General features: G+C 46.1%; 1 protein-coding gene across 1 annotated transcript; it reads left to right on the forward strand.

Moving 5' to 3' along the window:
• The first annotated feature begins 3241 nt into the window (after positions 1–3241).
• FAH (fumarylacetoacetate hydrolase) lies at positions 3242–19415 on the forward strand. Its single transcript, XM_065847880.2, has 14 exons — positions 3242–3411; positions 5382–5492; positions 6080–6201; positions 7304–7353; positions 8636–8726; positions 9254–9351; positions 9612–9664; positions 11070–11169; positions 11868–11998; positions 12767–12842; positions 13417–13463; positions 14357–14458; positions 15431–15548; positions 19198–19415. The coding sequence occupies exons 1-14, from the start codon at positions 3331–3333 to the stop codon at positions 19275–19277; spliced, it is 1260 nt and encodes a 419-aa protein (XP_065703952.1). The 5' UTR covers positions 3242–3330; the 3' UTR covers positions 19278–19415.
• Positions 19416–24180: the final 4765 nt, after the last annotated feature.

A 24180-nucleotide genomic window follows, 5' to 3' on the forward strand; every position in this document is an offset into this window, starting at 1 on the left:
GCCCCTGAGGCTGTCACTAGTATCTGTAATTTGGATTTCTCTTGATTTCATGGGTGGGAAACATTGGTGGTTCCTTTACTTACAGTGTATTTGTTCAGAGACCACATGTATCCCAATTCCAGCTAACTTCTGATTTATTCTTTTTACTCTCTGATAGTCACAGGTGAAAAGGTAGAGTTTCCAGCACCTTTTAAGCTTGTGCGTTGATACATTCTGCACAGGGAGTTCTCTGTGCTTGCTGTACAGTGTCACTCGGTGCAGGAGTTGGGGTCACTTGTGACAATGTCCATCAGTTGGGGGCAGACCTGCAGGTAGCACAGATGTGCCCAGTGACAAGCCCATGGATCTATCTATGTGGTTTTTGGAAATACGGCTGTGGGGTTTGTGATCCAGCATCTGACAGACAGCACTGCACAGATTTCTTGACGTTAGGTGAGAGAACGGTTCTTGAGGCAGTTTCTGCAGCGAGATGTCCTTCTGAAGTTTGATATCTATAGACTTCAACGTTGAACGCTGCCACAGCCGCCCTCCACGTGCTCCTTAGCGGATCTATGGGCTTGCAATGATCTGCAGGTAGGAGGAATTGTTCTTCTATTGTCTTGTGAGGATGCTCAGAGTTAATTAAGACTGCCTGTCTTGGCAGATCAGAGTCTGTCTGCTTCAACCATCCGACCACTGTGGTCACGTATATAACTTAAAGGTTGAGTGGTTTATGTAGTGCCGTGGTAACTTCAGTGCTGCTTATCACCACACTTAACAATACGCTAAAGTAGAACTAATTCCTCTCCAGATGGTGCTGATCTGCAGTTGAAATTTCACTTGGTGGCTTGCTGCTGCTTTGGAGCGTTTGTGAAAGAAATGAGATTGCATGGCTTTATTTAAAATGTTAAATTTTTAATCAAAGCCGGGCTACATCCTTTAAAATTTGGAATGCTCTTTAAAAGCTATGGCTGGCAATTAGTAGATAAAGCACTACATTTAGCACAAAAACGCTACGCAGCAGAAGGAGCTTCCTCTGTCAGATAGCTGTGGACAGTAATCTGCAAAACCCAATAATACATGAAGTATCTTGTGCTTGCAAAAATGGCTTAACCACAATCTATGAAGCACATGGTTTTTATAGTGAAGGAGGGAATAAATAACTCTTCCTGGCACATTTCAGTAATGGTCTGACTTTTTATGGGTCAAAGATCCTGTATTTTCTCAGAGCGTTTGCTAAACTCTCTTACCACAGCACAGAGCATGGGAGAGCAGCAGCATCCTCTCCTTTGTGGGTGTTCCTCAGTTTGCTTTCTTCTTTGCTGCTGCTTCCCTGTTCTGTAATACTTCCCTTCTCAGTTTGAGTCCTCCCTTTTCCCTCCTTTTGGTCTCTTCCTAAAAGTATCTTTTTTCCTCTCCCTTACATGCCCTCCCCTCCAATCCACCATTCAGCTGATGGTGCCCAGCAGAGAGGAGATGCTGTAGATTTCACAATGCGGGGTGGAAAACCACTCCTGTTTGTATTTTCTGGTATCTAAGAGACTGAAAGAAGAAAAAGTACAACAAAAGCCTTTGGAGTTCACATTATTCCCTTTACCATCACCTGTTAAGAAGCAACAACTCTTCTGGCCCTCGACAGGGGGGCAGGTCAGCACCGGGCGCTTCTGCTGTCCCTCCTGTCATTCTCAAAGCAATAAACCTGTCCTGTGCATTTCTCAGAGCTAAGAATACTGAAAGAGCGTATGGTCCTGGTGTATAAGCCCTGTATCTTGACTGGAAACCCACCTTTCCATAATGCTTAAGAACTGCATGTCATCTCTGCTTTGGCATTGGCTCTGTGCTATCGTGGTCAATCTGCTTCTCAGTCTGGGTAAGTAGTGAAGCTTCATGTTTTGTGTCATCAGCTTGAGGTTAGGAGATGAATATTTTAACATCAGCACATTTGCAGCACTGCAGAACACTTGAGTGAATCTGTCTTCTCAAGATACATAGTGTGTATTTGAAACATGCTTTCAAGGTGGGTTTGGAACAAGCAGCTCTACACCCAATTCCCATAACCTTGGCATGAACCCCCTGCACTGCGTTTTTCAGCAATCAGTGTAATGGTTTGTACTTCAGGTACAGGAATTTTACAGGGAATTATAGAGAAGTTTGTGCTAGGCGTTGTCCTTAACTAAGATCCCCTTTCATCAGGTGAGCTTGTGTCTCCACCGAGAGGAACTGTCACAGATGAGCTGTCATCGGTGGTGTTGTGTCACCTCACATTGAATCTCTGGCTATACAGCGTGCTGCATTTCTTCTAATGAGTCTTCTCTGCCAAAAAACAGCTGAGCAGGACACCAGTTCTTTGAAAGTGGCAAGCATCTCACCCTTTTTATCAAAAAGGGGTGGTCTTTGCTATTTAGTTCTCATTGCAAGGATATTCCCTCATTACTTTCTACTTTTCCTGAACATGGGTGAACTTTCTGCTGCAGGTGGGAGACAGTTGGGACTGGGAACAGAGGGACCATCCTCCCTGCTCTTTGTGGTTGGTTGCACAAATATGTCTTGTTTTAAGCCACTGGAGCTATCTGGAGAAAATGGAAGAACTCAAGTCAGGTGCAGTGTTTCAAAACTAAAAAGCACACGGTGCAATTTCAGGTGAGAGTTGTGTGATGTCCCAATTTTTGCTGAGCTCCTCCTGAAAGAGCTCAGTGTGGGGATAATTTCACCATCGCTCAGTGTGTACACACACGCAGCTGTGTCACAAGAGCCAAAGGCTATGGATGCATTGCAAAGAGCAAGGTGTATTTTAGTTACCTCTCTACTGGGGGATCTCTGAAGTCGCTGGTACAAGGAACAGACAGGTGCCAGTCACTTGAGCGTATTTACATTTAACCAACCTCCTCACCAAATCTTCCGATACATTCTCATACACTTGGGCATGTAAATCACCCCTCGGAAGTAAAATAAGAGGGATTACCCCTGGTTTCGGAGCTGTCTGCTCAGATCCCCCACCTGCAGTCATGCACATACAGAATTGTTTTGGTTGGAAAAGACCTTTACGATTGAGTCCAGCTATAGGAAGAAGGGCCTCAGGTTCACATGAGGGTTTCTGGAGCAGGAAGAGTTGTTTTCCACCGGTCCCTACGTCACTGGGAGCAGTGAAGAGCTGCTGGCTCATGCAGACCTCTGGCACTAATTAACCCTCAGCAGAGGGTGGGATGGAGACGGGTCTGCGATTGGTTTGGGGCTGAGGACGGAGGGTGGGATTTGGTGCTGCTGTGCTCTGGGTTACAACATCTGGAGAGGATCTTCCTCCTCGGGACGTGGGGGCTCTGATCTGCAAGTGGGGACTGCTCGGTGGCCAGCATGTCTTTCATACAGGTGGACAAGGACTCGGATTTTCCTCTCCAGAATCTCCCATATGGGGTTTTCTCCACTAAGGAGGAGGTGAGTAACAGCCAACTTTGTCCTCAGGGTGTTCCAATTGTTCCAAGGCTACAAATAACAGCAGAAGTTCTTTGCAACCTGGTATAAAAGAGAACTTCCCAGCCTGGGACACTCGTGGGACCTTCCTGATGTGACAGCAAAACTGTAGCTGCTGCATTGGCTCTTAATGTGGTTATTCTGATAACAGCTTCTTTTAAGATTGCACAAAAGTGTTGATACTCATAAGAAGTACTTTGGCTAATACACACAGCAGTTTTTGACTGTGTTTGTGAAATCACTAATTCTGCATTTAATCCTTTTAAGTAGAGGCACGGCACAGTTCACACTGATATTTTTTTTATTCTTAATTCAATCCCTCATTTTCCTTGTGGCTGAGTGTAATCTCATCTTCACCCTTAAGAAGCCACGTTATATATTCATTTTAATCTCACACCTCCCAGTGCCTGACGGGACGGAGCCCGGGGATGTGACCTCAGAGGAGGGGAAACGAGCCAAGAGCTGCATCTCGGAAGGAAAAAGTGGAGGATTTATTTATCCTTGCTCACGGCAACTTCATTATTATCTCCTGGTTTCTGCTGTCTTGGCTTATCCATGCAGGTTTAAAAAATATATATATAAACTGGAAGATTGTGTTTTCTGATGTGGTATTTTCCAAAGATAAAACTGAGATGGTTTGTTTAATCTCTTCCTAGATGTGTGTACTGTTATCTAGCAAGTTTGGATTATTTTTCTGCCTTCTACAAAGTGTTCTCTGAAGAAAGCATCACTCCAACCCTGTGAAAAGGCAGACAAGGACATAGAGAAATTATTTAGGAAAATGATGTTCTAAAAGTGGCCTAGTGTTGTAACAAGTCCAGGCTAAAGCAGTCGGTATCATTCCTGACTTATCCCAGTTACAGATTAACCTGACACGACCTTTAGAGTTTCCTGCAGGAATGTTTGCTGAATAAACACTTACTATCACTTTTGGAATCTTGTTTAGAAATTAAAGGTTTAACAGCGTGGATTTTCATAGGTGGCTGTTCCCTTTTGGTAAGTTGGTTTTCATAATGACTGTAACCGGTTTGTCTAAAGACAGGAATCATTGAAACATGCAGCATTTCTATAGCCCCCGGTGCAGCTGCGGCGGAGCTGCCGTGGGACCGGCCGTGCTGCTCCGTCACCGCTGGCTCCACACGTGCTTGGTGCTGCGGAGATGAACAGGGTCTTTGTGTCCTGGGTTGCATCTGCCCCGTGAATGCAGCCGCGATGTCCTTGTAGATGTGGGAAGCTGGTCCTGAAGTGAGGATGCAGGCTGGGGTTTGCCTCATGGGGCATGAAGGGTGGGTTATGTATGGCGGCCTCATTCGACATGGTGCAGAAGTAACATGGCTGAGCAAGGTGTGCTGTGCTCCCAGCATTGTCAGTGGGGTCCAGAGCACCCTTTGTCTGCTGGGGAGGAACTGTGCTGCAGAAATCCCTATTTATCTCTCCAGTTACGTGGCTATAGGGATGAGATCAGTCCTGCTGTGGCATGTCTATGCTTCAGTTCTCCATCTGTAGAAGGAGGAATAGCCTTTTTTCTACTTCACAGCATATTTCAGATATACAAGCATCAACATTTAAGGCTGGACTGGCAATTAAACAAGTTTATTCTGAAATACATCTCATTAATGAGGAGCGGGGGGAAGAGAACACGGAAATAAACCTCTATTTGTTGTCCTATCATTCCCCCATAAGATGGGGATGAGGGGAAGGCTCTCCCACCCCTCAAAGGCTGCAGGCAGTCTGCAGTAATGCTGTGCCTCTAGGTCTTCACATTTTCCAGTAGCCAGGCTCATTGATGAGCTTTTAATGGCAAATTGCTGTAATACCAGACCCTTGTCCCTGATCAATAAAAATCTCTGTCTTCCTCCCTGCCCTCTTTAGGGGATTTTTGGGTACAAACATAAACTCTTCTTCTCTCCCGCTCTCCTCTTGCTGCTTTGCAGCCCAGACACAGGCTTGGGGTCGCAATTGGAGACCAGATTTTGGATCTCAGTGTCATTAAACATCTGTTCAATGGACCAGCTCTTGCCAAACATCAGCATGTCTTTGACCAGGTATTTATCATAGCGTCTGTTGTTCTGATTTCCACGCACACTTTGGAAACATCCCTAAAGGTTTTTAGAAGCTTGTGGTGAGATAAGAACTGGAAATGTGTTGTTAGGTGGGCTCTACTTTGAGGGTAATCTCATCACATCTGTGATAGCAAGGGGAGCAGGGGCATCTGGGGTCCAAAGGCCATTTTCATCAGACTTGGGCAATGCAGGAGCCTGACAGAAAGTGTAAACAATTACTTCAGTCCCCCTTGTGCCTTCAGCACTTCATGGCAAGGAATCAGATGGGATTTTGACAACAGGGAAGCCATGTTTTGAAGGTAAATACAAATGGCCTCTGGTTACATCTAGTTGAGTTATCAAAGCTGCTAAGGCACATGGGCGCATGGCGAGGGTGCATTATGTTCTGCTTTGGAGGATTTGTGTTGTGAGGATGGGAGCATGGGGAGTGATCAACGGGGAGCACGGGCAGTCTGGGCAGCCCCCGCCACATAACCCTGGGGTGCAAGCGCAGGACGTCTTCCATGCACACAAAAGGCAAGCAAAACATGGTCTTTTATCCTCGTTCTCGCCTCTCTGTCCCCTGTCAGCCGACCCTGAACGCCTTCATGGGGCTGGGCCGGGCGGCGTGGATGGAGGCGAGGACTTGTCTGCAGAAGCTGCTGTCGGCCGGCGAGCCAACCCTGAGGGACAACGTGGAGCTGCGGGGAAGGTGAGGGAGCGGGCAGCGGCACCATGGCCTTCCAGCTGTGCCCTGTGCCACCCGGTGATCCAGGGCACCAAAATAGAAGGTCTGAATGTGGGCACCTACATGGGAATTAACCAGGGTTTGGGTATATTGAAAGCTTCCCTCTTTTAATTATGTCTCTGATAAGTCCTTTAGCTGCCCACAGATCTGGGGTGTCACCCTTCCCCTGGGGACACTGAGCTCTGCCCTGGGGTGACCCAGACCCACTGCCTCTCTGTGGGGTGTCCAGCTGGGCTGCCCAGGAAGATGGGTGGCTGCGTCCCCTCCATCATGGCCTTTGGTGACGAGGTGGCTGCCAGGGTCTCTGCCCCACCTCTGCCACATCCCCCAGCACTGCCCTGGAGCCTCTTCTGGCAAGGGGTCACCCCTCCAATGGCTCCTCAGAAACTTCCGGAGTTTGCTAAAACCAACCCCCTTGTCACAAATTGGTTTCAGATACAGGGCAGTGCACTGGTGTAGGGGTGGGAGGGGAGAACTGTGCCCTGCTCCATGCTCTGCTGATGGAAAATGTGCATATCCATTAATCACATACCTTCTTTTTTGTCCAGAGCGATGCTTTAAGCGCTACAACTGCTTGCCCTGGCAGCAACAGGAGCCATTCCTCCCTGTCTTGCCGGGATGATTTAGGCATACACAGGCAGGAAAGGGGTTGAATGGCTGCTTGGCACACAGACCTCCCCTGAGCATGTCCAGCAATTTGAATCGGGCACCCCGAGAGCCCCATCCCATGAAATCATCCATTGCATGCGGCAGAGGCAGCGGCGACCAGCTGGGCTGTGTGCATGGGCATGGCGTGTCTCTCCGTGCCCCTTGGCAAACCAGCCAGCTCACCGCGAGCATCGCCTCCCCTCCCGCTCACACCCTGATGGACGCTCCTTTCGGTCTCAGCAACAGCAGCCTGTGCAGTCGTCTTAATTTATTTTGCAAGGTTTTTTTTGCTGCAAGTCTTTGCAAAATAAATTAAGGAAGGAGCTAGTCGAGACTCAGCCCCTTACATGCTTATAAACTATTAATATTTGAGAGCTGCAAGTTTTCTGAGAGCTGAAGTCATCATTTTTCATTTCAGAGCGTTTGTACCTCAGGCTTCTGCGACGATGCACCTGCCAGCCCACATCGGTGAGTCTCCCATAGCCAAAGGATGCTCAGTGCTGCCCTTCACTCTCCTCCGGAGAAGCTGCTTTATTTCCAGCTTGCTCAGACAGACAGATCATAGCTGTGACATTGAGTGGGTTTTGCAGGAGCCAGAAGTAGATTATTGTATATAATGAAAGGTAGGCGCTGTCTGTGGCACAAGAATAAAAGCCTTGGGAAGCTCAGTAGCAGCCAGAAAATTCCTGGATGCATTTTTCACTTAATCAGTGAATATATTGCCTGGTGCCATATAACACTTACCATCAAACTGACATCAGCAAAGGCCTTTGTGACTAGAGCCGGGGAAGAAACATTTGTTTAGGTTCCAACATTTTCCCCATTTGCCATCAGAAAATAATGCAGATCTTTAAAAGTTTTGCAAGGTAGATACTCTGGCACAGCCTCATAAATAAGCGTGAGTCTCTGCTCCCAGACTATTACTCTGCAGCTCAAATCTTACCTCCACTCCCATGAAGCCATGAGCTGTTTTGGAGTTAGTGTGTCCATAAAGGTATATAAACATCTTCCTGTTTTTAACAGAAATTTATATTTGGACCCAAAAGAACTTGATCAAAATCGCTTGAGAGGTGCAACCTTCGTAGGAGCAGGGATGTGAACTTGCTGTCTCACACACCTCCAAGTTATTTAGGTTTCCACCACGCTTAGTTCAGCTCTGCCCTGTGCATCATTTGTGCTTGTCCTGAGAGCAAGCGCTGGCTGTATCCTCTGCTGGGGCTGCGAGATAACTTACTGAGCCTGCAAATATAAACGCCCCCTCCTAAACTGAGGGTTTTTTCCCCCCAAACCCTCTGATTTCCCATGAATGCGAAGGGTGGGAGCTGTTCGGCAGGGATGGCAGCAGAGGGCAGCAGATGTCCTGAGTATGAGCCGATTCCCTCCACCCGGGTACCGCCGGCAAAACAACAGAACGAGCAGCGGGACCCGGCTTGTCTATGGGAAGCCGGCTGCTGCTTTATGTCCCTGCTCTTTCTGCCCCTTTTCTCTGCTGGAGGCTCTTTTTTTTTTCAAAAAAGGCCAGTTTTGCATGCATAATTTTATAGGTAAACTGTGCCAATCACCACCTTTGTGCTATTAATTACATTCCTGCACTGGTAATATTAATTGTTGCTACTTGCTCCTGCTCAGCGCTCTCACTGCCTCCTTTTCTGTTCTTTTCATTGCCAGCAGTGTGCACTGTGCTCTAGTCCTGGCAGATGAGGGATTTTCCTGCCGTTCATCCCTATTTTACGGGTTTCTTTCCATGCAGGAGATTACACTGACTTCTATTCTTCACGCCAACATGCCACGAACGTTGGGATCATGTTCAGGGGGAAGGAGGATGCTTTGATGCCTAACTGGTGGGTAGCTCAGGTTTTTCCCTGACACAGCGTTATTTTGTATGCTTATATGTACTTACCTAGAATATTTCAAAGATCTGAGTGGTTTTTCAGGAAAATACTGATTTCGGTTCTGTGGGGGATGAGAATCTGTACTGTCAAGAGTTTGATAAGAGAGCTGAAAACCACATTTCTCCAACCTTAGCTGAGTCTGCACTGCATTTCCTTGTAGCAGCCACACCAATTACAATGCAACCCTCTGGTACAAAGACAGATTTACCTAAGAAATGGGGTTTTGCTGAATGACAAGAAAGCAGAGCTTAAGCTCCAAGGAATTAAGTGGAGCAGTGGCACAAAAGTGCATTAAGATGTGGCTTTGGATTATAGTTTGCTCGCATCTTTATATCAGTGAGCTGCAAATGTCCATGCCCATTTACGCAGAGATTGCTCCTTGTATCTCACACCCCCGTGTTGTTTTGACCCCAAAAAGCTGCTCTGGATGGCGATGGTTACACAGCTAACCTGAGCTCTGTGATGTCCTTTCACAGGCTGCATTTACCCGTGGGTTATCACGGCCGGGCATCGTCCGTTGTGGTGTCCGGGACACCCATACGGAGACCTGTGGGGCAAATGAGACCTGATAACGGTGAGTCCACGATAGGCTTTTAATGTGACTTCTTATTTTTTTAGTCTTTATTTTTCCTCCACATCACAGAATAGTGGAGAGGACAGGTCTGGGATGCCTTGTCTAAAGCCCAGCCTGGGGTCAGGGCAAGAGAAAGCCCTGAGTTAAGTCCATCTCATCTTTGCACACTGGGCAGCACCAGCTGCTCTGTTTCTTCTGGCTGTTACCTTTTTTTCCCTACCTGCCTCCTTGTCATAAAATACTCTTTCTTCTATCCACAGATAAACCTCCAGTGTTTGGTGCTTGTAAGCGTCTGGATATTGAGTTAGAAATGGTAAGATGAGGTTTTTCCCCCCTGCTACTTTAATAAACAAACATCAAAATAGAAACAGGGAAGAAAAGGTAGGTTTATCTTCTAAAATGAATGCCTCGTGAGGTCCATCCCTGTGTTTCCCTCTGAGCAGCCTGTGCGGCTGGCAATAAATATTTCTATGGCAAAAACCTTCCCTTCTGAGGAGTCGCAGGGTGCGTTAGCTCGTTCAGTGGTTTGCTAATGCAGCTTTCAGGCTGGAAACAGCTCGTCTGGCCAAGTCTGAGCACCAGTGCAGCAGTCTGGAAGCACTCAGGCATCATCCTTTTTAGCAGACACCACAGCCTGTTATCTGGTTAGCAGTTACATCTGCGCTGTAGCCAGGATCTTTTACTGGATGCTGGGAATTTTGGAGGTACAGGCTGTCTGTGCCTTGAGTGTAGAGCAGAGGAAGACATGAGTTCTTGGGAATGCAATTCAAACCCCTCATCCTTCTGGCTGGAAGGATGAAACCCATGCTGTGGGTGTTGTAAAAATCATCCTTGGAAGGTGCATCTTCTTGTGGCTTAGTGTGGTCCAGAAGGGAGAGTTTTACAGGATTGTTCATTATGATTTATATGATTTGTATCATTGATATGACTTATTCCCCATCTCTCCTCTGTAAAAAACAAAAAAAGTGAAAGAAGTCTAATATAAAGGGAAATGGTACTAAAAATAAACTGCAAGCCTTTAATGCTGTATGCTTTGCAGATCAATGCAATAAAGTAGGAGGCAGTCCCATAGAGTGGGTACCTGAAGTCCTGCTGTACATCTGTTTTTCAGCCTGAGTTTTACTGCCGGCAGCTGTGAGAGTGAATTTAGACTGGTGAAGGCTTTGGAAGAAAATCTTTCATACTGTTGGTGTAAAGAGACAACTGCGATTCGCTGTAGATACCCCTGCCAAGGGCTCACGCTGTACATATTCTAAGGGAGTAAGGGCAGGCACCCAGTTCATCAACTTGTTTTATCAGTGGGCACATTTCTCCATCTCCCCCCTGTCATGACAGGCTCCAGCCACCTTCAGCATCCCCTCAGATGACTTCAAGCTCTTTCCTGGTCACTGTCTGCAGCAAACAGAGTCACTTCAGTGGGCAAACCTGCTCTGCATCCAGATTGTAATTGAGAGGGACCATTTCTCCCGTGTTTTGACAATGTCACACCCTTGTTTAAGTCTGTCTCTTAGCAACACAGTGCTCTCAAGTATTTCAAGCCTGCCAGCTTCATGGAGGGGAAGAAAGAAGAAGTTAGGCCATGGGTTTTGTCTAATTGTATATGGGAAATGATGCAAAATCCCAACCCACACATCCTCTGTTGCTCGTGCATGTAACCCCTTGTGCAGTGAAAATTTTTAGCTTCAAAAACTTCCTTAATCAACATTTTTCAATTTCAGGCATTCTTTGTAGGTCCTGGCAACAAGTATGGGGAGCCAATTCCTATCAGCAGAGCACAGGAGCACATCTTTGGGATGGTCCTGATGAACGATTGGAGCGGTAATCTGTGCCGCGGGACTCTGCCTGGAGAGGGGGTTACAGCATCACAGGAAACCTCACACAGGGACAAATGATATATTTTAATAGTAGAATAGTCATGATTGAAACCACTGGGTATGATTGAAAGGGATGAAAATGAAATGCTGTCTGCGTTTCTCTGGCTCTATCTCAATCCGTCTTCGATCAATCAGTAGAACCAGAAATTGCTGCCTAATGAAGATTTATTTACTCATGAACGAGCTAATATCAGTCTAAGTTCTTCTGGGCAGGGATTGAGCAGCGCTAAAGATGGTGATTCCAACAGAGGATTGATTTCAGTATCAGGAGTAGGAAAAGGGTTTGGCAATCACAAAACCCTCAGTATATGCATAGATTTCACTGGCTGAAATTGGCCCTGCAACTGGCATGGACCATTAGCAGGGTGTAAAAACATTGAATAAAGTGGGGATAAAACTACTGGTCATATAGGGGTGACCTGACCTGTTTTAATTATAGCTGACTTTCCTTCCTAATCTTGCTGGTCTAAGAAAACTGGTTTGAGGATCTGAAAGGGATGGATTGAAATCAGGATTTGGGCACAATGGCTAGAAAAGGGTGGTGATAACTTGTCCAGTCCATATTGCTCTTTAAACAGGTGTGAAAGCTGTGTAATTCCTGGGATATATTTAACAGTATTGCTTTGAATTTTCTCTTCCTAGCCCGTGACATCCAGAAATGGGAATATGTTCCTCTGGGTCCGTTCCTGGGCAAGAGCTTTGGCACAACCATCTCTCCTTGGGTGGTCACGATGGAAGCTCTTATGCCATTCGTGCTGCCAAACCCTGTCCAGGTTAGCAAGGGAAGGGGTAGAAACAAAGGGAAAGTAGGGCTAGAAAAATCTCAGCAGGGCTGGTAGGTCCCATCAGTAGAAATCACTGAGCTGTACCAGATCTTTATAGAGTTTTCAAGTGTGATCCTGCTTCTAAATGTGTGAAGGCATCCTGGGACATCTGAGTTCAAATGCTCATTGATGTCACTGGTGCTGCCACACGGTGCCCTGAGCTGCCATCCTGCATGCTTGAGCAGGGCAGAAAAATGCTCTCCTTAAAAACATCTGGAAAACAAACTGATCAGAGAGCTGCTGCTTAGTGTCTGGAAGCCCTTGGCATCCAGCAAGCAGTGGAGAGAGTGAACTTGAGCCAAACCACTTTGTTCAAGCATTTCCAGTTGTCTGCATTATGTAGAGATTTAGTTAAAATGGAAGAAGACAATAAAGAGTCCCACAGAGAGCTCACAACTGCCTTCTCTGTGCAGACACAGAGCAAAGGTGTGCGAGCCCTGTGTTTGTTTTGGGTTGACATCCACACCGTAATGATGGAGACGGCTTTTGGAGCCCATGTGCAGACCAAGGACTCAGATTATATGGATATCACATCTGCTCAGAAAGATCTTTCAAAGCATGTGCATGAGAGCAAGCAAAGCAATGATCTGAGCAGTAGCAATGGTGGAGTAAATGGGGTGTGCAGCACAGCCTGATTAAACAAAAAGTCACCGGGATGGCTTGTGGAATTTTTCCTTTCTGTTTGTTTAGACTGTGGTGCCTTTTGTATGCTTTCAGGATCCCAAACCACTGCCCTACCTTCAGGATAAAGAGCCCTACACTTTTGACATCAAGCTCTTCGTTGCTATTAAGGGTATGATACTGCTGAGTGGGTTATAAAGCTGAAATTGCCAATTAAGGGATGCAGAGCCACCATGTATTTCAGACAGCTTACCCTTGGCTCTGCAATCCTACTTTCCTTTCTTTGCCCATATTATCTCCGTCAGAGAAAGAGGCAAAGCTCTTCATGCTCCCCACTGGCCACGCAGCAATTTGTTGAGGAGGGAATGTCTCCCAGGTGATCAGCTCGTGATGAAGAGGATCCCTGTGGGGTCTGCCTGCCTGGGTATGGAAAGATGAGATCAACAGGAGATGCAGATGTTAACCCAGCTCATGGCCCTGCTGCCCAGTAGGTCCAGGTGCTGCTCCTTTAGGAGAGCAGAGAGTAGGAAATGGGCACCTTGATACTACCCCAGTGCCACCCACACACTTGTTTTCTATGAAATGCTGGCCTCCATATCGATATAGAAAATGTTGTTGCTTGTTTCCTGCTAGAGATTACAACGATAAAAGAAGTCTCCATTCATCTGTAAAATCAAAAGACTCCAAAATTATTCATCCAACACAAACAATTTGCTTCCCTGTTTCTTGTTCTTTATTTTCCGCAGGAGAAGGAATGAGCATGCCAGCGACCATATGCAGATCCAATTTCAAGGTAAAGCTCCACTATCTTTCATTTGTTTGAAATCTTGCTGATGCCATCAGCTCCAGCCTTAGGCGATTTCGAACGCTGACTTTTGCATCAGCTGGAGATCAAGCCTGGCATGTGTTTGTGTAGGGGACAGAGAGAGAAGAGTGGAGGGTGGTGATAATTCATCCCTCTGCAGAGATGGAAATACCTGAAAGCTCGAGCACTGAAGAAGGTGGCAGCCCTTCCCACTACTCAGAGCATTGTAAATCATGTGCTAATTCTGCAGAGAGCAATGAGAGCAGATGACTCGCAAGCAGAGGAATTGCCTCTCGATGTGCTGAGGTGCAAGCCCCAGTCTGTCCCCAGCCCCTGTCTGTCCCTCTGTCCCTGCAGGCTGACCGAAGGGATCATAAGGCAGGAGGTATATGTACCAGCTGCAGAATTTCTCAATCAATTTCATATTCACATTTGGTTCTTTGCATAGTAATTACCTTAATCGGTAAATCAGTAGTCAGCAAATCAGTAATAAGGAGATTTTGCTATAAACTCATTAAAATACTGGACTTAATCATGGATCCTGGGTCAGCAGTGCTGGCTTTAAAGAGGAAGAATAAGATGAGGGATGACATCCAGCTGAAAGGAGAGAAATTTTACGTGACTAAATTGCATGTTAAAGTATGTGTTTTATATGCACATAACAGCTCTCGGTCATCATTGAGGAAGCAATCAGCCAGGACACAGTAAATACTGTGAATGCAGCACTAAGTAGCAGTGGTTCCTCATTAAATGAGGAAGCTTTTCTTTAGGGACAGTCTTATCAGCATCATCCCGAGAACGCAGTATGTTCTGCATAGGCTGATGACATGCCTGTGAGGATTGGCCTTCATTGCTTTAACCTGCTCTTCTCCTTCCTCCAGCACATGTACTGGACCATGAAACAGCAGCTGGCTCATCATTCCATCAACGGGTGCAACCTCAGACCTGGAGATCTCCTGGCTTCTGGCACCATCAGTGGACCCGTAAGTGTTCAAACAACGACAGTTGCTGAGAACTGATCACCGATCCAAAACCGACTGAGCAGGGCTTTGGGTCTAAGCCCTGTTTGATGTGAGCAGCCATGAAAATATCTGTACTTTGAGTTAATGCTTTTGTAGCCCCAAAATTGCACTGGGAAGTGGTGGGTATATTGTTGTTCATAGAATCATAGAATGCTGGGGATGGGAAGGGACTGGTTTCTGTTTTTTTTGATCCCTCCTGTGTCCTTTTCCTAAGAACTATTTTACTACAGATACAAATTAATTTCTGCACACAAGAATCCATACAGCCCATTTATACTCTGTGAAATGCAGGTTCTTTCTTTCTGAGGAGCATGTAAAAGGTGCATGGGTATAACTTTTCATTTCTCTAATGCTACATACTTGGAGCTAATTTCACAAGCTGTTATTCTGCCTGTACTGCCATATGCACAGTGGTTGCAATATGTGGGTAAGGTACCAGCACTTTCCGAAGTGCTCTGGAAGACAGTAAGTTGTTTCCAAGTTGAGACACCTATACTTCAATTTTAAGCATTTCTAAAGTGTTTTTTGCTGCTTCTAAACTATTGTACTGCAGATTGACGTTAAAGACTTACAAACATTTGCCAGCTTTGCTCTTCTGAAGAACCAAATGTAAATAAAACTGCGAAACGTGACAACATAAAAGCACCGCGTTTGCAGAAGTGCCCTTGATTTGTTTCCATTCTTTCTGTAGCAGACTAAACTGCTTTTCAGGTTCTAGCACTATGTTAAACACACCAGATAATGGCTGGAAGCACGGCTCCTGACAGCGAACAAGCAAGTGGCAGGAAAATAAGTTAATGTATCAGTGAATTCAAGCAGCAGCAAAACTGTGTTCTCTAGGGTTAACATACTTGTGCCTGTACTTCCAGCAGAAAGTAGCTTAATGGTAGGACAGGTACTAAACAGCTATTTGTTTATGAACTGTTGCTGCAGGAGCCGGAGAGCTTCGGCTCCATGCTGGAGCTGTCCTGGAACGGAACCAAAGAAATCCCTCTCGGCAGGGGACAGTCTCGTAAATTCCTGCAGGACGGAGACGAAATCATTTTGACAGGTAATGGCCAAAAATCCGCTCTTACACGGCAGCGAGGATGTGTTTCCATAGATTGATCCCAGTGCGAGCGCCTGGCGGGGAGATGGGCTGTTCTGTACGTACCTGCACGGTTGTTTCCATCCTACCTGTCAGGAGGCAGAAGCAGCTGGATAGAAGTTTCCCTGCAATAAATGCTTTCTGAATTAGATTGCTTGCTTTGCTAAGTAATTGATGATCTCACTATGACTGGGCGTGAATGCTAAGGGAATGGAGAGGTTTTCGCTTTTACGGACACGAAATACATTGGGACTAAAATTAGTTGATTTGTTGCCACCACAGTCCAAGTCTGCATTTGGAACAGAGCTTGGCGAATGCTGCAAAACGTTATTTTGAAAAAAAAAAAAGAGCAAAATGTGCATATTGAGTGAAGCGTGTTGCAAATCAAATATGTAGGAACCAGCACGAAGCCCGCTAACACAGCTAACAAGCTCCCCTCTGCAAAGGGCTGTGCTTCAGAGCTGCTTCATGCTGGGTCATGGTTTGAATTTTCACCTTGAGAAACTAAATATTTTATTAATTAAAATCTACTGTCGTGTTTTGCAATCTAAATCCTACTCCTACTTCTTTTTAATCCGAAAACCAGTGCAAAAAGATCTATTATTTCCTTTCCTCTCATCCTGACAACCCCTTATGCCCTTAAGGTGACAAATATTTGGCAAAACATCCATGAGAAACTTTTGATCCAATCTTTGCTGGGTCAATTACTGCATTTTTAGAGAACACCTTGTGGGATGTTGTACACCATCAGTTGAGACCCAGCCAGTGCCACACCTGGCTCTGAGCACCTCCATTGTGCTGTTGTGATCAGAGATAGTCTGCACAAGAGCAAAATGGTTCAAGCAATGAGAAAACGCTTCAAAACATGACTTAAGGCAGAGAAAATGTGACTGATGCCTACGCAGCAACCTGAAGGACATGACAGTATGATGCTAGTGTGTGTTCACATACCTGTGCCTGCTCAGTCCAACCAGGACTTTTAGGACTTTTGCCAAAACATTCTAAAAATTCTCATTTTTTTTTTTTCAGAAAGCTTTTAAACAAAACCCAAGAACTTGCCCATGATGAAAAATATATTACGCATATGCAGATATATTTCCATCTCCAAGTGATGGCTCTATAAGTAGTTTTGGTAGTGCTGCAGCCAGAGCCTTGGTGCCTCCCATCTGGCAGTGCGTGCAATAGCTTTGAAAATCACGTTTCTGTGAGATGCTGCCAGTTTTGCAGAGGAAGATGCTGAGACAACTGGAGATGTAGATGTACTGGAGGGAATGGTGGATGATGAAACCAAGGAGTCCCCTTCCAACAGCCCAGCAACAACTCATGCTGCAACATGTAGGCATCTGACGCTGTTCTCCATAGGATCCCATACATTCCGTGCAGAGAGACACTCCTCCAGCAATTCATTGCCCTCCAGAGGTGCAGATGTCCCTCCAGTAACTATGCCAGGAGCCCTAACTTAGGGTACAGTCAGGTATTCTGAATGTCCCTTTGGAGTTACATGCTGACATCCTTACTGGCAATGAGCACCTTGCAGTCTGGCAACCTGGCACAAGGTGACCAGCTGGGTGACAAATGAGACCAGATTGTGACCCATGTTGTTCTTCATGCCCAGAACAAGCTGCCTTTAAATAAATACTTTAAATCTTTGATGTCTTTTATCCTTAAAGATGGCACGATGGTGGTGGTGTTAACCTGGATGAAGGCACTGTTGCCCCAGTGGGACAGTCTCATGTTAATCACTCTGCTGTGCTATTTTACACCAGTAACAGTTTGTGGTTGTAGTGATCAGGGCACAACACTGTTTGTTAGAGGCAGATGCTGCTGGGGCTGTCTGCTGGGACAGTTTGGGACCTGCTCCTATTTAGTGATACATAGCAAGTCCAGTGCCTTAAGACACCCTTGAGGCAGGGCTGCTGCTATTGCATCCTCCCCTGAGGCTGTGCTGTTAGCTCTTCCGAAGCACCCAACCCATAATAGCTAGTCTCCTATTTCAACATTTTGTTCTCACTCCCCTCATGGGAACTATTTCAGGGCCCAAACACAATAAAATGAGAGAAATATATCTTTCCCAAGAAGTGCATCTCAGGGAGGGAGCCTTGCAAGGGAAGGTTTGCTGCAGCCATTGTAAAATCCTCTCTGTTGCTCCTTGGCACTCTGCTCAGGCCGCTGCTCTGGCAGCACAGAGCTCGCTTTGTTAAACGTGCTGCTGCTTGGTACTGCTCTAAATTGTAGTTGACAGCAGGGATAACTAAACTGGACTGAAATAATAAGCCAGCGCTCAAAGGAGAGCTGGCGATGAAGCCTAATGAGACAAGTGGAAACTGAGCTGAACCTCAAAGCAAGTGCCTTACTCAAGTAAAGCTTAGGAATGGGGATTACCCCGCAGATACTGGGGTGGTGGCTGTGGGCAGGCTGTTAGCACTTACAGACACTGCTGGTCTTGGAAAAATGTCATTTCAGCCTGGCTGTGCGAGCTGCCCCATGGGTTGGAGCTGGTAAGGTCCGTCCTCATGCTACAGTAATTTTGGCTGCCTGAACCCATCCGTTCTCCTCTTGCTCAGCAAAGGTTGCCACTGATCCCTGCTAAGGGTGGGAGTTGAGGCTAAAGTCTGTTCTGTTCAGCTCCCTCTAGGCTTCTCAAAGGCAGCTGGGTTTTATCACATGCAGCAAAGGTGATGTATTCCATTATTTTAAGAAAATCCATCTCTAACTATGAAATCTGTCCTTAAAATACAGCATGTGCCACTCGTGTCCTTCCTTTGATCAGCTGTTGTTGGCGGAGAGCTACAGTAGGTCTCCTCAGCTGTTTCTCTCCAGAAAAGTCTTCCCATATGGGCCTGAAGCCCCTGGCTGTGTCCCCTCTCCTCCATCCACAGCTTCGCTCAGGGATGCTGTTTCTGGAGCAGCTCGGCTGGTCCATGGCAGCAAGAGGCTCTGCAGCATCTCCATCCTAATGTCATTTGTCCCACCATGCAGGAGCAGGGACAGATTGGATCGTCCTGCAGCTAGAGATGTTGTCACAGGCCGGTAACTTCAGCAGCAGTCAGCAGACTTGCAATGCCTCTTTATATAACAGAGGATAAATGAATATTTTGAGTCAGATGCTGAGTTTCTCATGGAAATAAACTACTTGATTTTAGCGAGAGAAACAGGCTCTGCAAGGGTAGGTCCTGCTCTTTGAAGAGGTTTAATGATCATCTTTCTGGCTATAAGAGTCCCGATGTCCCAAGAGCAGTCCTAATGCTGCAGAAAGAGAGTTCAGATTTACTTTATTAATTGCAAGGCTGGGCCAGGCAGCGAATCAGCTTGCCAGTTAGATTGATGATGCTGCAGATTAGGTTTGAAAACAGAAATATTGCACATCTTGTTTGCTCTTTGATCAATTCACTGAACTCGCATATTGCTGTGTTTAGCATTTTGTGCTTCTTTTTTCTACTTTTCTATTCCTGGGCTACTTGAACTCTTCCAGGTGTTCTGGTTTTTTACCCCTCATTTCGTTTCTGAAACGTTTCCACTACTTTTTGGTCTCTTTACGCCTTTATTCGCTTTGACCCCTGGTAAAATCCTGCTGTCCTTACAGAACAAGCTGTCTGTTGTTTTCTGGGCACAGGTTACTGCCAGGGCAATGGATTCCGCGTGGGATTCGGCCAATGCTCCGGAAAAATCCTTCCAGCCCTGTCAGATCCATGATGACCGGAGTAAGGCGACATCTGAGGATCTCTCCCCCCACCTCTCACAGTCATGCTCCTTTATTCAGATTTATTATTTTTTATATGAGTGATTGGAATCTTATTATTTTTAACGATCAATAAATATCTTAAAGATGAATGTGGCTCTCTGGTGTGATGAGAAAAGGATTTCAATGCTAGCTTAAAATTCTCAAAATAAGATTACCGAAATGGAAAGTGAGAATCTTAACTCTTCTGTTTTATTAATATTTTTTTCATAATGATGAAAAGAGGCTTTCAAGTAAAGTTGCACATTCAGAGCGCTATGTTGATGGTAACAGCTGAGGCTGCATGCTGACCTCCTTTTTTTCAGTGTTAATACACTGAAGGTAAAACCCTGAAGGCGAATTGCATATGGATGGTAAAATCTTGTAGACCATCCTGAGTAAAAGAGAGTTACATGATTACGCCCTAAACTAATCTGTAACAAAGCAATTTGCAAATGTGATAGTACGGCTGAAAGGAACAGAAAAGCAAAACGAAAAAGTACTAGACCAACTAACAACCCTTTAAAATAGTGAGAACAAAAATTGTACTGTGCAAAAGCACCCAACCCACCAACAAATAACTAATGATGATGATGAAGAGTCAGCACTAAACTCCTGTATCTTGGAAAGAAAATCTGTGCACGATTTGGAGTTCAGCCCTTAGAGCGCAGCACCGATGAGCTCCTGGAAACCAACCCCAACAGGGTGCAGCCCAAATCTGCCACCGTCTCCTTGCCCTGGGAATAAGTGGGTTGTCCCTGCTCCTCCTGCCCCAACACTGGCAGAGGCAGTGACCCAGGACAGAGATCGATGCCAGACCTGATGCTGGGACCCCCCTCAGAAGAGAGAGTGGAGATACCCTGTGACCTTGCCCTGCTTTTAGAGAAGGGTTTCCCAATTGTAGCATGGAAGGTGTTGGTCTCTTCTCCCAAATATCCAGTGATAAGACAAGAGGAAATGTCTTCAAGTTGTGCCAGGGAAAGTTTAGATTGGATGTTAGGAAAAAATTCTTCATGGAAATGGTTGTCAGGCATTGAAATTGACTGCCCAGGGAAGTGGTGGAGTCACCATCCCTGGAGGTGTTTAAAAGACATACAGATGAGGTTCTTAGGGACATGGTTTAGTGCCAGAGTTAGGTTATGGTTGGACTCGATGATCTTAAGGGCCCCTTCCAACCCAAATAATTCTATGATTTCTCTCACCCTGTGCAGCAGCTTTGCTGGGGTCAAGGAGGGAGGGTGAACTGCATGGCTGGAGTGATCTGCAGGCAGTCACACCTGGTCACCTCACAGGGGCCGCGGGAAGAGCACCGGGAGGAGGCAGCCCCCCCTTCCCACACTCCTACAAGGCACTTCTTGCCTTGGCATCCCCTTGCAGCCAGCGGTAAACAAAGCCACATGCCACTTTCCTCAAGTGTAAAGGGCATCTGCCATCTCCCGCTGGCCTACAAATCAATTAAACTCTATGGCCAAGAGCCAAATCACGTCAATTAGAGGGATATTACTGACTGAAGGAGCTCAGGAGACTGAATAATGAACTCTGGTACAATGCAAAGGGAACTTGTTAAATATTTGCTTGGCCCTCAAAGTGAAGAGCCTGATGAGGCTGCCGGCTCCGTGCAGCGACAGCAGGATGAGCGCAGGTGGCTGCTTTTCCGTGGCTGTCCTGTTGTTCCTCTCGAGGTCTGCTGGGTAGTTTTGCTGGTGTGAGCCACGTGGGTGTTTCATGTCATCACCGGGAGCCTGAACCTCTTGGCCACACAGGAGAGAAAAATGTATTTGAAATGAAGATTAATGAAAAAATATGGCAATGCAGATAAATCACTGCTAATGGGGCATGTTAACTGAAACGGGCTCTATTCCAGTGTGCAGTAATAATAGTCCCTTTAAAGAATTATGCTTGGAGGATCATCCCCAAATCAATTTAAATTTTCAGCCTAAGACATTCCACTCTCACCAGGAGGGATGACCTGGCCAGGAAAACAGTGGCTCATTGTTGTTTATCAAGGAAAAGCTATTTCCCCTTCAGGCTCTTGTGGAAACTCAGAGCTGAGCTAATAGGCAGGTATTTATTTAATGTACTCTGACTTGGTTGTCAATTTATAGGATGCTTTGTGCTCTCTTCTGACCTCAAAGCACAACCACAGTTGACACCTTCCCTCTTGGATTTCGAAATAACTCATGCGGTTCCTCTGAGCACAGCCTGGCTTTTCTCCTGATAGCAGCAGGAACACACAGAAAGCATTTATCCAGTGGAGGAATTTCTCTGCAGAAGCAACACCCGTATTGCACCTCGCTGTATCTGATGTGTTGGAAATGCAATGTCTGAGGATAAGGGTGCAACTACAGAGAGACAAGAGCTGATGTTGGGGCAGCATGTCATTAGCCGCGGGGTTTGACCTTGATGCAAGATATTTTGCAGGGAGGAAGGACCACGGTGTCAACGTTTTCTGGGTGCAGGAATACTTATAGGAATTGTCCAGTTCATGGTGCTCTCCCCTCTCTTTGTGCAAAGGGAAGGTGAGTCCTGTACATGGGCAACGAGTTCCTCTCCCAAAGAGACAACCTGACGCTGCAGTTGCTGCCAACAAGTGGAAATTGGGCTCCTTGCTTGGACAGGCAGGAAGGTCAGTGGTGCTGAGAGCCCTGCTGCAAACCAAACCCTGCCATGACAGAGAAACCCAAGCACAAATCCTGACCAGAGCCAGGCTGACAGCCACAGCCCCAGCCCCTTTCCATCTGCTGTGGCCAAATGTCCCATTGCGGGGCCACAACCCCCAGTGTCTGGCCAAGCACCTCTGCATTGTACTGTGCATGGGTGGGAGGTGGAAAGGTCCCCCCTGTGACTCCAAGGTGACAGAGCCGAGCTACTCCAGCCTGGGGACATATGGAGAAGTCCCAGGTTCCCAAAAGGTGGAGATTTTCTGGAAAAGAGCTCAGCTACAGCTCTGAGCGCAGGTTTCAGAGGTGAGCTGGACAAAGTCCAAAACCTTGCTCAGGACAGAGCTCAGAGACATCTGCTGCCTGCTGCATGGATGGGGGCCAAAAAGCTGTGAGATGCTAAAAAAGGAGAGAAACTTTTTTTTTTTATTCCCAAGGCCACTTCCTTTTCACCCTCAGGACAAGGTCATGGGCTTTGTTTGGGTGGGTCCCATAGCTGGGCACAGCAAGCTCAGAGCCACCAGCACTCCTGATCCTCACCCCTGCCAGGGTATCCTGTGTCAAGGGGAAAATGAAGGATACATCTATACTGCAACCTGCAGTGCTGTCCTAAATTAGCGTTGCTTTTTCCTAGGACTTGCAGCAGTACAGCTGCACCCACTGCCTGGGGAGGGAACAGCCTCCAATGCAAGTTTTGGGAAACACCCAGGTGTTTTGGGCACCTCCTGCTTGCTCCACCTTCACTGGGACAGCTGGGGCCACTTTGCACCCTTGGCCTTTAAATTGAAAGTCATTGAGCTTTTTCCCTGTTTTGGGGGTAGGTGTCTGCAGAACAGAAATGAAGGTGACCAGGGATGAGAAGAAGAGGTTCTTGGAGCAGGAGGGTGCTTTGGTTTGGGTGCTCTTAGTTCAGCATGTGTGCTTGGTGCTTAGAAAAGTGTATTTTTGAAGTGCTATTTCAATTGGGTTGATCCTCTTTGTAAAGAGCTTACCCTCTGCCTTTGGAGGTTTTTGCTGCAATTAAGTTTGAGCATTGCTCTCTCTGCTTCTAGAGATTATCAATGTTAATTTGATTTAAATGTCTTCCTTAGTTTCCGTATAACCTGGGTTCCAGCAAAAATGAAAAAGGAACAAAAGTCAATCCCAGAGCTCCTTTTCCTCTGCCCTGTCATAGCACCTTATTTGTGACCTGGGTGTAGGAGAAGAAATTCCTCATTAGATCTTCAGAAGCCTGGAGGAAAAATAAAACCCTTCTGCTGGGTCAGCCACCAGGGAGACCTTGTTCAGAGCCATGGAAAGTTGTGTTGTAAGAGAGACCTTTCTTTCCGGACCAGAGGAAAGGAAAATGTGTGTCTAAATAGAAACCACAGCTCTTAAGCTTGCTTGGAGCACCCTTCATGCTGACTGGGTGTTTCATGTTCAATGGAGTTCAGCAGTTCCCAGTGGTGACCCATGTTGGAGCGCAGCAATCCTGGGGTGAGTAATGCTGAAATATTGGATGGAAGGTCTTGGAGGGATGCAGGAGATACTTCTGTGTTGTGCTGCCTTATTGGGAGGGTCATACCTGCAGTGACTCACGCTGCCTGATAATATTTCATCTGTTTTTGTTATTTTGTTAGTAAGGAAACTAAGGGTGGCCTCTGTTTGAGGTCTGTTTTCTTACAGATCAAGGCATCATCTGGTTGGTATGCGATGAAAAAGCTGGCTATAATTTATAATAGCACTGTTGGTATAATTAAGTGTCAAAAGAAAAGGACGGAATAAAGCCCTTAAAGCATATTTCAGCATTTAAGGGAAACAATAGATTTTCTGTGTGAAATGCTGGCATCTTTCACCAAAAATAGTTTTCTGCAGTGATTCTAATTAGAAATGGATGTGATATCATGGAAAAAAAAAAATCAGTTTTGATGAAAGTGTTTCGGTCAGCAATATTCATTATTCTTTCATTAACCAGGTGGTAATAACTCAAAGTAAAACACTTTTCTCAGTAGCTATCCATGGTCAAGGTAGTGACTTTAAGGGGGACAGAGCTGGCAGGTGATATTCATACTGGTTTTGGCTTTAGGCAGGAGGTCATTTCTCAAGCTTGATTGGTGCCTCTGTTTAGGATGCTCACATAGTTACTGCTTAGGGAGAAAGAAAGACATAATTTCTGGAATTTAAAAATATATTGAAGGCTTTGGAAGTCGCTGAGGACACACTGAAGTGCTGACACCAT

This window comes from Patagioenas fasciata, chromosome 12 (genome assembly GCF_037038585.1).
Source record: "Patagioenas fasciata isolate bPatFas1 chromosome 12, bPatFas1.hap1, whole genome shotgun sequence".
Taxonomy (NCBI): Eukaryota; Metazoa; Chordata; class Aves; order Columbiformes; family Columbidae; genus Patagioenas; species Patagioenas fasciata.